The sequence below is a fragment of the Vanessa tameamea genome, chromosome 11 (assembly GCF_037043105.1).
Source record: "Vanessa tameamea isolate UH-Manoa-2023 chromosome 11, ilVanTame1 primary haplotype, whole genome shotgun sequence".
NCBI classification, from domain to species: domain Eukaryota; kingdom Metazoa; phylum Arthropoda; class Insecta; order Lepidoptera; family Nymphalidae; genus Vanessa; species Vanessa tameamea.
In genome coordinates this window covers 8,168,981-8,185,851 of record NC_087319.1, presented here as the reverse complement: position 1 = coordinate 8,185,851, position 16,871 = coordinate 8,168,981, and the positions used below count along the sequence as shown (strand labels likewise).

At 29.2% G+C, this 16,871-nt stretch overlaps 1 protein-coding gene across 1 annotated transcript in view; it reads left to right on the top strand.

The window, feature by feature from the left end:
• The first annotated feature begins 7,488 nt into the window (after positions 1-7,488).
• LOC113402521 (Kv channel-interacting protein 4-like) overlaps positions 7,489-16,871 on the top strand; it is a 99,542-nt gene continuing 90,159 nt past the window's right edge. Inside the window, exons 1-3 of the mRNA XM_064216318.1 lie at positions 7,489-7,497; positions 7,747-7,773; positions 14,992-15,181. Coding sequence (XP_064072388.1) covers positions 7,489-7,497; positions 7,747-7,773; positions 14,992-15,181 — 226 coding nt within the window. The remainder of the gene's footprint in view (positions 7,498-7,746; positions 7,774-14,991; positions 15,182-16,871) is intronic.

Below are 16,871 nucleotides of genomic sequence, written 5' to 3'. Positions count from 1 at the left end.
TAATGACGAAACATACTTATAAGTATATCATATTAACATATCAAAAAACTGACAAAAATAGAACACCGTTAGTAATTCTCATTTCAAAATCTAGCAACACAATCTACTTATTTTATAATTTAATAGATTTTCCTAAAAAATAAATTAAGTTAATTCGTTATGTACCAGCATAAATTAAAGTAATGTTGGTACTAAAAGATAGAATAATTTAATTTAATAGTAGTACCGACCACATAGCTATAACGACGCACATTTGCATTCCAGAATTGGTACTAATAAACTCTTAGTTGCTAATTAGTGTAGCAAAGACTCAAAGATCGTATTCATTAGAATACAGATGGCTTGAAAACTTACTTATACAATAAGTCACATTAATAAAAAAAAAAAGAAACATTGCAGAACTTTTTAGAATTACCCGTTTCCAGTAGTTAATTCCCAGAGGAGTGGTCTGTTGAAACATCGATATATATTTCAACTTTTCAATTTGCACCATAAATGTATAACACATTACTTACTTTCGGTTGGTAACTTTCTAATACAACCTAGAGAGCCTTGAGTTATAAACTTGAAATTATTTTTATTGAAATGTTACATCAATCATTCTTTGAACCTTTAGACATTTAGATATGATAACGTTTCGAAAATAATTGTGGCCCACTGCCGGCCACTGCCTCATATTAGTAAAGCAGGATAACTTTTGACGAGTGCCAAACGTAGTTGTCACTCACAGCAAGATAATAAAGTTGAATCGTTTGCTATAATTTCATTTGTGCGACACTCTGTCTAGATACGAGTATATAAGTAATCTAAGCAATTATTGTATTAAAATAAACTCTATTTAGAGTGAGCAAGTATTTTTGACTCACTAATCTACTAGATCAATTATGCGAACGTAAAATTACCAAAGGGATAGAATTAAGCTCATAAGAAAAACTGTCTAGCGACTCAAAAACATTATATAATAATTAAAATTAATCTCAAATATATTAATGCATGTCCTTTTTGAGAATTAATAAATGATATAATTTGACAAACAGTATATTTATACAATACAGATATCGAAAAAACAAACCCTTGGTTTATTTATGTACGAACTTCGACTTTTATGTAATACTGGCGCAAAGGCGGCCGCATCGCAATGTGTCTCATTTGCATTCCTGAAACCAATTAGTCGTTAATAAATGGACTCCTACTTGTGAATTAGCCCTGGCCGGCGATCTAATTGTGTTCAGGGAGCTGCCTAATAACTATGCAGTATGACACGGGTACGACTTCTATGTAATGATATTAATACCTGTCTGGAAATAACGTTGATTATAAAATGCTTATCCTACTTTCTTATGTACTAACCTTTTCTATGGATAAGTTTGATTTTATAATTATAAGTGTGGCCGCTATTCTAATAATACATACTTTGCAACCTTTACAATGAACAATATCGAATCGAAATAATAAACTCTATTATTATTACTTTGTATTACTTCTCCGACTTTACGTATTAGTACAAATAATAGAATAATATATTATTAGCTCGTAGTTAAAAAAAATGTAGTCAAACCATTTTAACTCATAAATGCTATATACGTTGTTTATTAAATACTTTCAACTAGTTAAAGGCATAGTATATTATAAGTAAAGTATCTTTGTGTGCACGTGAAAGCTGTTTTTATTTTAGTGAAACTAAAATAAGGAAATGGTTAGATAATGCTGAATATAAACAAATAATATTATACAATTAGCGCTTAGCAACATTATTTATTCTAATATTGTATGTATTGGTGCTAAATGCGAACTAAAAAAATATTTTATTATTACGCATACAAGAATTATATGAATTACAGAGGCACAAAATAAGATTTTTTTTTTCATATTTACTTTTGTTAGATACCATAACTATACAAAATCAAAATTAAAAATGTACGTTTAAGGTAAAAATATCTTATAGCTATAAAACATCGTAAGTATCGTAACCCTCGTCGTCCTAATTTAAACACACATGCCATAAAGTTCTAAAATTACTTACAGAGATAAACATAAAACGCTGTTCATTATAATAATCATGCAAAGTTTCATTAAACTTACAAGAACAATAATTTAGAAGATATTGTTAGAAATGTCAGAAGTAAATATATATGTGTTCATTTGAAGGTAATTTTCCGCAACACCTTGATATTTGTTGCCAACTTTGTATTGAATATATAAAATAAACGATAAAATATAATTGTTTATGTTTTGGAAATGAGAATATTTTGTATCTATCTTTTAATTTGATAGAAAATTGTCGGATACCTACACGCAAAACAACTTGTTGACCATTCATTGTTTTTGTTGCACTGCTAGACGTGTTTTTCGAAATTTACTTTCTTTTCTTGAAATATCTAAATAAAAATAAATAAACTGGTTCATATGATGGAAATTTTACAATATTTTATATATTATAACGGTAACTTACTTAGTTTCATATAAATATAGCATATATCCGTATCGATCCTGTGGCGCCCGCTGAAAAGACAGAGAGGGTACCGCTGGTTTTTTAGTGGTCATTCGGGTGTGCTAGGGCGCACAAGTGTCGTCCTGGGCACCGGCGAGTCCCACATACCCGCGTAAACGAAACGCGTAATGAGTTTTTCCAGAGAGAGAGAGAGAAAAAAAAGGCATACATCCGTTTAAAATAAATTTATCATTTAACAAATATAAAATCGTTTCTTAATCTTTAAAATAGAAATCAGTGTATCGGCGTTTGTTTTTAAAAGCAATTTACGACATATATTAAAAAATCGGAAAATTTTATGATTAATTGCGTAAGTAAAAAAAGTAAAGTACAATCAACACTCAATACTGCATTGCTTACTGTCATTGAATAATGCGAATTTTTGTCTAATATAGGATATAAATAGTTTATAAGGAGAAGATTTAATTCAACATCAGCATTAAAATATAAGTTGCAAAAATATTTTCTTGGTATCGATTTTTTTTTTATCATCACACCAACCCTCTGGTCATGAAAATACATAATTACAATTTTTTAACTTATTATCTAAATATTTGTTGATATTTATAAAAAAAAAACAACTGCTATAAATTATAAAAGATTAAAACATTCAAGCATGAGAAGCGAATAACTTGTGAGTGCGAGGAATAATTGGCGACTCGACGCTGCCTCGGCGCCTCGAGTGCTTCTAAAGTCCCTTGACATACATCCTTGTGACGCCCGTGGTTCTCTGTATATTTTTAAATGTAAAAATATGAAAATATTCTGTTTAGTCAGGAGCAATCGTTTTTGGTCCATCAATTTTAGTTGAATTTGTAAAAAAAAATACAAAAATCTAACACGGATTTCATCATCTAGCAATCGGTCGATCTTTTTATACGGAACTATTTAAATGTTGTAAAAAGTAAGACACTCTTAATATTGTATTAAAAAACAAAAGATACACATCATTTTGTCTCTTATTAGAGATGTAAGTATTATGTTTTAAGTATATATTTTTAATATAAAATAAGTTAATTTTTTTCAAACAATTTACTAATACGGAACCCTACCATCCATTTATAATAATAAATACGATCCAGATTGTCAACTTTAAACATTTTAATATTACGCGTACTATGCTCGGGATTTCATTGCGATCATACCTTTTGTTATTATTTTGCCTGTCGTTTCGACAAATTTGCACCTGTCGTAATGACGAGCTGACTGGGAGCTCCACGCACTCTTTAACATTGACTGCTATAGATATATACGAAAACTTCTATTACGTTTCATGTTGCAAATATAGTAACATAATCAAACTACAAAGAACGTTCTTCGAGATCCTTTAATTTTATAAAAAGTACCTACATAATACGACGTGTTTCAAATCTAGCATAGTGGTTAAAATTACAACTATAGAATCACACGTACTAATTAGGAACTATCACACATATTTCACAAAGGAAGAATACAAATATTTCAACAAAACAGGTTACGCAATCGAAACGTTCAAAAGTGCCCAATGTACGCCATTCAGTCAAGTTGACACATCAACGTATAATTTGGCTAAACACTTGGCTATTTATGCAAAATTAACTATTGTTATTATAAATGCAAGGGAACCTATATTCAAAATCTTGATCCCATAACTTTTCTTTTATTTAATAGGCTTACGTCACCAGATAGTTAGTGTTCACCATCGCCTATAGACATTGACACTGTAAGGAATATTAACTATTCCTTACATCATACCAATGCGCCACCAACCGTGGGATCTAAGATGTTTTATCCTTTGTGCCTGCAATTACACTCGCTAAAATCACTTTTCAAACCGAAACGCAACAATACCAAGTATTAGTGTTTGGTGGTAGAATATCTGATGAGTGGGAGGTAGCTAGCCAGACGGACTGGCACAAAACCCTACCACCAGGAAACTTTAGTCAAGATATCCATTTCAGTATCCCTTTCAGCATTGCCACTAATAAAAAAAAAACAGCAAAATGTTATTAGAAACTGTAATACATTTAATATGTTTTGAATAAAAAATATACCGTATTATCTTATTTTTAATTCGTTCTCTAAGTTAAAGTGATTTGTCAATTCCATACAAAGTACTCGTACTTTCCTTGACGACGCCCGCGGGCGATGTTTGCTGTAACTTATTATCATTTCTTTCTTATATTTCTTTTTTCTCATTTAACATAAAGAAAAGCCATGGATATTTTTTTTTCTTTATTCCATTTACAATTAAATAACAAGCATTTTTGTAATGCTTAATTTTATTTTATAATAACATATATTGATATCGATATGTCTAGTGAAATTGACAATTATGCACATACATATATCGAAAATTAATATCAATAAAATAATTTATTTTCAGATACCAGTTCAAATGAGTTTCAAATATTTGGAATGTGAGTTAATTTTTTTTTTTTTTCTTTTAATTTTTATTATATTACAAGGGCATTATTATTATATCATAAGCAATAAATTTGTTTCAATAAATGTATAATTAAATATGTAAATTATTTGTAAATATGATCCGTATATCAGTGTGCACAATTGGAATTGGAGGCCCCATCTTCCTGCATCAAGTTCTATCCATTAGGATTTCACAGGGCCGGAACATCCCAGAACCATATCCATAATCAGAACCAAAATTTGCAAATATTTGTACTAATTATATTATTTAATGAGTTACATCTCATCACACTTTAAGAATCCTTTGGTATTTTAATCGGGATTCTTGAACTTACCAATTTGTAAGTTTAAATATCAGTTCAGATAGGAATGTACTCCTCGAAGAAGAAAATGGTGTTAAGTTTTTAAGACCATTTAAGATCTTAAAATTTCGACAAAAGTTTTTTTTGTTATTTTCTATAAATTTGGTATAAAACTTTTTCTAACTAAGATGAAGTTTTAAATGCAATTTTACTATCTGACACAAGACAGTTCAGGAAATCACCAAAGCACCTAAACGCTTGAGAAAAAAAAAACTTGTACTGTCTCATACAAATGCGTATCAACTTTTGCAATGTTTTTTTCGCTTCTTGTGCTTTGTGACCCTTGATTATTAGTGTTAAATTTATAATGTGACCAAAAAAGGTATTGAACAGCTTAGGAATATTTTTATTAGAGCCTACCACTGCTCTTAATGTTCCGTCCAGAACGATTACAATAATGCGAAAATATATGGCCCACACCCTATAGAAGGTTTCAAAAAGATTTAAAACTTCCTTACATACAAGTCAGCGTCGTACGTAGATTAGTGTCGTATTTTATTGACAGCTTAAATCCCTATGCTGGGGGTTTGAATAATGATATCAATTTATTCTAAGCAGACGTAGGTAATGGCTTGTACATCTGTATAAAGTATATAAGTGTAAATAGCAACTTTTAATATTGATGTTGATAATTTAAAACTTGTAAGCAATATCTGAAAGAAATTTATAAATAAAAAAAAATAAAAATAAAAATTTAGTTTTAAGCAGGTAAACTTTCTTTAGCCTACTCAGCTTTGAAGATCATGCGTTTAGTTAAAAACAGTTTAGACAGTCATAACTTGTATAAATAAAACTGTATAATTTTTGAGAATAAACTTATGCGTAACAGGCTGTAACGGACTATACTATACGCTTGTGTTTCTTGAACAAAGTTTACGAGTTCTCGAATCTCTCACAATGTTTGTCTATTATTAATTTAAATATAAGAAATATAAACGTAAAATTATATTTTAACTAAGATAGGCAGGGAATAGTTACAAGGCGAATGCACTACCTATCATCAATCAATTATTCCGCAAAATCACTCACAACTGTTGTGGTTTAGTCACTTTAGAACTGAATGATTTACATCCACTTACCTTCTAGAAACACGAAATAAAAATCACTTGATCAACAGTAGTATACCTATGTCGAATACTTTAGTCGTATTTTTAAAATACAAGTTACAAAAACAATCATTATAAAAATTCCGAAATCAAAAGTTACCGAAACACCCAGAACTACTCGTTCAGGCAGGTACTCGTATTTATCTTGACATCAAATCTAAAACTTTTTGTTTTTCTGCTTCACTGTTGGACGACACGACTCGGTTTGTCACAAGTTTGCAAAACAAAAGTTTGTGACAAGTTAGTCATTAGTCTTTATTTCGCTACAAATGAGATTGTAGTCCAATGTTTTGACGTAGGTTATTAGCTCTTAATATAAAGTTATTTAGGTAATTGCTTTCACTTTATTGCACCAGTTTCGTAGTTACGTAACATTGTGGAGAATAAAAATTGTTTATAATCTACTTAATTTAATACTTACCATATAAAGTTAGTCCAGAAACATAAAATTTATTTAGCAAAATGGTTTCTCGTTGTAAATATATAAAACACGTTTTAGGGATTACTTTTTGCGAGAGAAGCTGGGTGCTAGTACATAACCCTTTTTTCATCCACTAAATGAGCACTTAGTGCAGCCAAGTTTAGGTAATGATGATGAAATCGCAAATAATTTCTCGTAAAAAATTAAAACTAAGTTTAACAAAGCTGGAGTAAGCTTCGTTCATACATTAATTAACTTTAAATATACGAGACATTAAATAAATTAACCTTATTTTACTAGGGTAATTCATTCTCGTATTTGGATAGTATTTCAAGCCCTGTTGTTGTTGAAGATTTTATGTTAATATTTTAGGATTAAATAGTTATTGATATATTAAAACACTTATTTGTCACCTTTACTAGCTTACTACGGCTATTATATTTACTTTTTTCAATATTATGATTTTACATAATAAATAAACTTAATATAATGTATCTATTTCCTGCATTTTGGTAAACAACAGGCACGCTATAGTGGTACTTTATACGTAAACCGAGAAATCATGCTGTGAATATTTTAGCGTAAAATTATAGTCTTTGTAAATTTTGTGTGATATACTCAAAAGGATATATAAAATAGTTGTGCAATAAAGAAAAAAACGAGTAGAAATCCTATATCGTATACTTTTATCTCAGTGCCGAAATGGAAAAGGTAGAATTAAATGTGGGTTTTGCTTTCTAAGTTCTACTCTTTTCATCGCTGAAAAATATTTTTAAAGAAGGCTATTTAAATCCGTTCAGAAGTTTTTCGTTGCAGTGGCCGTCTCAGATTTACTTGAAATGCTTTTGTAATTCTTTAAAAGAACCATCGTAAAGCATATTACTAAGTAAGGATCTCATAGACCAACCGCTTTCTGTACTCAGGAAAAATACAATAATTTATTTTTTATGGAATGTGTAGGTGGACCAGCAAATGGGCTACCTGATGGTAAGTGGTCACTACCGCCCATAGACATTGGTGCTATTAGAAACATTAAACATCCCTTACTTCGCCAATGCCCCACCAACCTTGGGAAATTGAGTGATATCCATTGGGATACGTACGAAGAACACGAAATGTATCAAACTCGAAACTTATTGTCCCCTTGTGTAATAATACTTACGGTAGGCAGACCTTAGAATACGTTATACCAATATTGTTGAACAGTCTGCCATACACATTAAAACAGGAAATAAGTATAAAAAACCTCGACGTATATTTTGAAATATAAAGTAATCAATACATTTAATGGAACATCTGTATATGCTAAACGATGTTGTTCTAAGCAGGTTGATGAATAGTCACCACGACAATCCACTTATCGCTGTTTGATGAATAAAAAAAAAGACACAAGCAACGATTACGATTAGCGTAACATTATTTATTTGTTATGTAACTTCCTTTTTTATTTTATTTTTTTATTATTTTGTATTTTATCTTGTTGTTATGGTATACTTTTAATTTCATATGTGTTGACAACGAAATAATCGATGTACAGATAAATACAATAGGGTTTTTGTTACATCGTTTTTAAAACAGTAGAACATAAAACAAAATATATATTTAATGGATAAATAAACTAACATGTTATGTGCCTGTAGTATGACAATAATATATATCATACTACAGGTATAATAATAATATAAAAATAATATTAAAACGGTCTTAATATAAATTTAATTTGCTGTCTTACGTAAAGCGATATATTATAACAAACATTTTTCACTTAAGTTGTCTTTATTGTGAAAGTATCGAAGCGTTCGCTTAAACGAAACTGAGTCACAGAACAAAAGACATTATTTTAACATGGATCATTAACTTTTACTGACGTAACGTAGTATCGGTGTGAAACTTACACTTCGTGAAAATTCATCGTATTATACTTCGCGAGTTTAACAGATACAGAACAGATATCTAACCCGACCGTCCACAAGATATAGTGCTTCCTAATGTGTATAAATATGAATTTAATACTCGTTATATATATTGTATGTTCAAAATGGCATTTCTATACTAAATATTTCAAGCAAATATATATTTATTTCCTTTACTGGAAAAATACGTTGCACAATATGGTGCAAACAATTTTAAAGTAAAAAACTTTCACAAATTATTTCTACAAATACTACTTTTAAATTCAAAATCAAAGTCCAAATCATAATAAAATATATAAGAATTACACTTGCTAATTAACTATCTAGTATTAATCTATTATTAATTAAAAGTCCAAATATCTCAAACCTGAGTTAAAGCTTCTAAGGAAATATATCACCAGTGGAATTATTTTACTATTTTTAGTATTTTGATTTTTAAACGTTATTTAAACCGTTAGAAATTATAATCGTATTCGGTTTCTAACATTTTATTCCGCCTAATAAATTGATGTTTATTGCCGAAATAGTTTAAATGTTTCAAAATATCTAGAATAATTTTCTATGATTTTACGAATGTGTCATTGTCAAATATCTTATATTCTTAATGATAATTTCCTTCCATATAGTGTCAATGTTTTGAAGTAACAAAAATACACCAGGCGAGCCGTATCCACACCGATCGACAAAGTAATTTAGATAAACAATATCTAATTTCTCATAATGTTTATTATTGATAAATACTGGTTCTTATAATAAATCATAAAAGCTCTACTACGAATTATCTATTAAAAGCATACTCACAATACGATTTTGAATCCACGCATAAATTTATAGCGTGATTCCATTAATGGGTAATAATAATACATTATGACCGATTTTCGTGATATGTTTGTTAAAACTCACGACATATATAAATATTTAAATAGATAATATGGGTTCTCGTTTTGTATGTCCATCCCACAGTATGTATATACAGCTATAATATTTGCTAGAAGGAATTGACACACAAAGTATTTTAGTGACTTCGTGTATTTTAGTAATTTTTTTCTGATAAAAACTAAAGCAACTTCATAAATAAAATGCAAGTATATAAAATAAAAATATGAATTAATTATCTGTACAAGAAGGTGAGATATATTTTGCCATATATAAATATATATATTTTATCAATATACTATTTACGAGTTATCTTGAATTAAAACGACTAATTTAAATGTGTAATTCTAAAAGAATTTAATAAAAATTATAAATAATTGTAAAAGACACCAAATAATTATGACCCTAAAAAAATATATCGAAAAGCAAAATATGTGCGAAGTTAAAATAGTTTTGTTACTTTACTTTATGTTGAAATAAAACTTTTCAAAATGTTTGCGTTAACCCGCACTATGAAAGTGCAAACTATGCAGTGTTCGTAACCTACATATGTATATTTTACAATTTTAATTAAAAAAAAAATACAACCTTTTTTTTATCAAAATAAAAAATAATTATTTATAAGATTTTAAATTAACATGGTTATTTTTATTACTAACAGTATTTAAAACGGGATATTTACCATGTTTTTTATTTTTATTTGGTGGAGCACCAAATAAAAATAAAAAACATTAGCAATTAGTTTTACGGTTTTCCCTGCAAAACTGTCATTTTTATCACCGGACTTAAATAATGGGATTACTTTACTTAATTTTAATAGATCTGGAAAAATACCGGATTGTATACATCTATTAAATATGATAGCTAAACAAGGAGCCAAGTCGACAATTACGTTGTTAATAATTGTAACTGATAGATCCCAAAGATCACTGGTTTTTTTAAGATTTAATGTTTTAAAATTTTTTAATACATCGTACGGAGTTATACTCTCAAAAGAAAATTCTAACTCATTCTAGGGAACGTAACACTTAAGTAAGTCTAAGGCGTCATTGGGTGACGCATTAAGTCCTTTAGTAGTATTCAAAGGAATATTAGAGAAATATTCTTCGAATTGGTTGGCCACATCTAAATCTTCACTTACAATATTCCCTTTTATATTAAGGGTTAATTGCCCTGCATCAAACTTCATTCTGCCTGTCTCTGAACTTATAATATCCCAAGTAGTTTTCATTTTATTTTTAGATTTTAAAATTCTATTTTTAATATGCAACGAACGAGCTGTTTGACAAACTTGTTTAAATAACTTGGAATATTTTTTAGCAAAATAGAGAAATTTATAATTACGACTATATTTCTTAAGTTCATATAGCTCATATAATTTATTTCGACTTATATAGATACCGGTAGTGGCCCAGTCTGAGAACTGTATTTGATCGTTTAGATAAAAAGATTTTAACTGAAATATTTTATTAAATTCGTTTTCAATTAATTTTAAAAGTGAATTATATAAAAACGTTGGGATCGTTTGAGCTAAAATTCAAATTTCGAAGGTTACATTGTATACCGTTATTGAAGGTAATTAAGCCTTTTAAAGTAATTGGCCTACAAGTGATTTTCCGTTTCTTTTGTTTTTCTTTTATACCTATTGACACAATTTGGCCACAGTGATCCGATGTTAGGTTTGACAAGATTTCCTTGTTAACGGCCTCACAATTATAAAACACATTGTCTATACAGGTTGCGGAAGTAGCTGATATTCTTGTAGGTTCAGAAAACATTTTATTTAGGTTAACAAGGTTTATATTATCAATATGTATATATAATTATCAATGTTAAAATCTCCACAAATAACAACATTCTTTCGCCCAGTACAAACACGCTTAAGGGGATCCTCCAGCACACATTCAAACAGGTTAAAATCTGATTGTGGTACACGCACATTGCTATAGTATGCTCGAGTTCCAGACATGACAATTCAATAGTGCGCTTTTTGTGAAAGATCCACAATGTCTTTTTGGTCTTTACAGTTTATATTCTGCTTTGTGTATATTAATGATTCTCCATGTTAAACTGATTTTCTAAAGAACGCACTTGACAATTTATAGTTGTTAATACTAGGTGGTAGTTGATATAACAAGATCCAATGTTCTGTTATACAAAAAATGTCAATATTGAAGTACTTTAAAAATAATTCTATTTCATTTTCTTTGCTGGATAATCTCTGTATATTCTGATGTACAATATTAATAATATATTTACAGTGCTTATCCGTTGTCTTATTACCTAGTTTTTTAATTTATTATTGTTAGTAGCACAACTACTAATCAAGGGTATAATTATTTTTTTAAATTGTAGTATCTACAATTGGATCAAATATATTATATGTCGCTATGACCGTATGACCGTCACTATGACGGCATGTCATGCTGTGTAGTAATTGGTTTAAATTATAAATATATTTATTTTGTGTTTCCGTTAGAAATTTAGAGTATGGGTAAGCACAAAGAATAAACTTACATTTAGAATTTTTATTAATATCAAGTAGTATGTCAATTGATTTTAAGACATCTTTTTTCCTAACTGATAAACTGTCTCCACATAAAATTATAATATTAGAATTTTCATTGTATTTAATTTGCTTAATTTTATTTATCATTTCAGTGTATGGTAGTCCAGGACTACACATATTAAGTACACTTTGCTTCAAATGATTGCTTAATAATGATCCCATCCCTTGGCCTACCTTGTCCGAATACATATATGTATTATAAATATTACAGGCTGGGTCAGACATTGTACGCACTAGGCTATGTCGGCTATTGCTATTTGCAGTGACACATTTCTGGGAAATGTTTTTGGTAATACTATTTTCTGTGACAGTATGTGACTCGTCGACCGGAGGACGTGGTAGCAAAGTGTAAGCGGACTGACAATTACAATTTATTTGCTCATTTGTTAGGGAGTCGAATCGTTCCATATTATAATTATTGATATTTAATAGCTCATTGGCTGCAAGAATGTGTTCTCCTATTTGTTTTTGAGCTAATTCATATTTATTACTAATATTTTTTAGAGCAGATTCTAATCTATAAATTTCATTTTGGAACTGCTCTGAGTCTGTTTCATATTTATGTTTTGTTTGTTGTACTTCACAATAAATATTCGACCATGCAATGTTTTTTTTTTAAAATGCTACTGATATTCTAGAAACTCAAATAACCAACATTAAATTGTCATCCTTTGAGAAGACTTCATTACATTGATATTTAAATTTATTTAGAAACAATGTTTTGGAAAACATAGAAAACTTTTATGCGTTGTAATAAATAAAATATTAAGCAAAACTAAACGAAGTAATTCAATTCCACTCTATTTATTTTATTATTTTCCTGTATAATATATTTTTATAGGATCGTAGATTCCTAACAATTTATCTAAAACCATATCGCTTTATACTGAATTTTAAATTACGGTTAAATTACATATAATTGTTATAAATAATACATATATATTGTCAAACTCGATAAAAAGCGAATGATATGCTGAAGATTTCAAAATTATATTAATAATCCACTCACACCCACAAGCAGCCAAAACAAGATTTCCCCTGAGATATTCATAATACGGAAAGAATGTCTCTCTACCAATGAAATAATCTTTGTCAATCCATGTACATTTTATAATTAGTAGAAATTACTAGAAATTATTTTATTTCGAACGTCAAAACGTAAAACAAGAAATTGTTAGAAAAAAAACTGTAAATTGAAACGTTTATACGATGTATTTAAATTTTCAATAAAAACAATTATCTCCTATTATCTCATTAGAAAATAGTATATAATATTTTATTTATTAAAACCAATAATCTTTAAAAGTGCCACATGTGTAGTCAAGGGTAAAAAATACAATATTATCTTTGGGTATTTTATTATATAATAGCTTAATTATTTTAATTACTAAAGACTCTTAGATTTTATGTCATTAGGAAAACTTTACTCAAATTTAATCACAAAGTTTAATCACACCAATCTACTTCGTTCGCGTCATTATTCCCTGCCATCCAACTTGGCAACTGCTATATATTTTCCAAAGCAAGTGGTCATCAAACGTTCATTTCACAGGTTATTACGAAGTATCCTTTCGTTTCTACCACGCCACGGTGACAGTGATGCATGGTCTAATTTATGGACCTACAAACCATTTTATGCTTTCCGATATACTGTCTCTATATTAGCTTTACGGCTTAAAATCCCTTGTAGGTACCGTAGTTACGAAATTGTACAAGTTTGTATGGCGCTCTCGACAGTTGCCATTGTCCCTTAGAAATAAAGCTGGGAGGCTCGGTTAGTCGAGTGACTTCGCAATATGTAGCAATGATTTTATGAGGCCATGCTGTTAAAAAAATATTATTCTGCGATGATGCAGATTAATAAAAAAAAAATCTTTTACAAAACTTATTCACTTCGCTGATGAGAAAAACAATTTTATCTACTAAGCCTTCAAGATAGAAAATAGCTCCAATCGATTTATTTTATGAAACTTTTGTTTCGGTTTTGTGTATTAATTGTTAGTCGGTCTCTGAAAGTCAAATACATTTATTTCATACGTGCTCAACTGCACGGGAAACAGGCCAATAATTACGGTTCTAGAAATGATCACGTGATACTTTCCATAAGTGAATTACGAACGTGCTCTTTCATTTACACACGCCACACTAAAATCCAATTCTAATGCAAATCTGAAACAAACAAGCAAAGTTTTAACCCCACGGCTTTATTCACAACTACGGTGAAGTTTCAGTTTAAATAACTTTTAACTCAAACTGTTTTAATATGTTGACTTTGATTTTACTAACTTTATTTATATAAGTTTGCAAATATACCAACTTTACCAAAGACTACTTTCTCACGCCTTGATTTAACTTTTAACAAAATGTTTTGATTATTGTTGTTATTATTAAAACATGTAAAGTAATAATATGTTTTCATCTAATACGTAATATGCTAAAAATATTTTTGTTTGTCTCTACATAAACTAACAAAACATTTCTTTGTCCACAGATTTCCGGCTGCATATTTTTCAGACGCTTACGGCATGCTTAATTAAAAAAATGTATTTTCCTCAACTTTAAACTAACAAACTAATTATTAACTAGTATTTAATAATTGATGTACTTCAAATTAAAATTCACTTAAAATAACAACTATTAGTGTTGCGGTAAACAATATTTATTACCAAAATATAATTTAAAAAAAAACGTATATTATTTGTTTTTAAACAGTTATAAGAATATAAATGGAAACAGTGTAAGTGCGAACATAGCAATCAACGAATACAGTGTAACGCCAATGAAAAGTTTCGACGCGCGAACAATGTATCCGAGTAGTTTGTGGTTATAATGGTGCGGTCACATTAGCGGAGCGGATCACAAAGCTGGGTCCGCAACACGGCGTCGTCGGTGGACGGCCGAGCGGGTGCGGGCGAGGCGGAGGCGCCGCCCGCACCCGACGCGGAGGCGCCAGCGCGCCGCCGACGACACCGCCCGCTCTACCGCCGCCTGTTCCACTATTTCCGCACCGCGTGGACTGGCGTCAAGTTTGCTCTAGGTAATTTTAATTTATTTACTTTGCAATGCGCTCATATAATTAAGCACGTAAAAGAAATTTGTATAAAGATTAAATACTTAACATAATTATTAATTTTTGTTAAACTCATGGTTTCTTTGACACATTTTCGAATTCCTTTTTTTTTTTTTAATATTTTAACTCTATGTATTTCATCAATTTCTACTGTATCAGTGCAACGCAAATATTCTATGTAGGTACAAAATATTATTTTAAATACTTTTTACTAAACAACAAAGCAAAAAAATTAAATGGCATATTTATACAGTTCTGCGTATCGAAACTGCTAATATTTAGTTCTCTTATATCAGTGTGGTTGAAACCAATAACATAGAACAAAATATACTTATATTTTTTTATTTTTGTCAAACAAAACATTCAAGGAGGATTCGTGAATATGTTTTACGCTAACTACGTGATTTATTCCTATGACTATAATAAACTACAACGACATTTTAATCATCCACATATGATTACAAACCAAATATTATAAATAAATATTTTTAAACTAATTTTTGCCTTACGTATCATTAACCCAAGAAAAGGGTTAAAATTTCCTCTAATTATGAAAATAGTTAAATAATTTAAATATATATAATCTGTATGTTACACGTATGCTGCTATCATTTTTTGTTAAAAGAATCCAGAGCATTTTCATAAATTTACATTCAATCAGTGAATTTCACGAGCAAAAAATACCTTTCAGAATAAAAAAAAGAACTGAAACAGTAATTTAAATATTACACGAAATGATATTTCAGGGGGATTAATTATGCATTTCAATCATAAAATTATTTACAAAATTGTTTTTTGCAAACTAAAAGACTGTTTTTAGTGTTTATTTTTATAAAGAGAAAACTGACTGACTATGTGATTAACACGAGTTTAAATCAATTTCAAGGTATATCTATCATTAAGTTATTTTATGAAATAAAATGATATATATTAATTTGACTTGGAAGTTACGACTATTAATGTATTTGGCACCCATTATTTCGTTATAACTCCATAAACATTAATGTGAGTAAAAATAATAAATTTTGTTGTGAGCGAAAGTCCCGCCCATATCCCATTATACGGCCTCGTAATTTTGAATGTTATGGCTATTTTATTAAGGAGCTAATAGCGAGAAAGTCTTAATTGTAACTGTAATCATAAAAAGAACCTTATTAATTAGTAGCTATTTTAGATTATTTTTTTCTTATTATTTTTTTTCAAAATACTTTTGTAATTTTTTATAGTTGATAACAATTGTATTATTACTGCAACATTTTGAATTAAGTCGTATAATATCAAAATGACCGATTTATTTAATTACATAAACTTATCTAGAAAAAAAATCAAATTGGTAAACTAAAATATAATTTATTTCTTTATAAAAAAAAATTTATTCGTATATCGTATTATATATCTTAATATGCAATTGTATTCATACTTACATGTTATGTAGAGCTAAATGCATTCCCATCTGGGTAGCAACAACCATATATTCTACCTACTCATCTTCAACATTATACCGCCAAAAAATTATCCCCACGAGGATGGAGAAAAATGTCATTAATATAGTTATCTTAAATGTTCAATTTTTATGGTGTGGTGACCAGGTACGTAGCCTATATGCACGCCCCATAAAAATAACACTACGGTACTCAATCTTAGATGTATGTATAAT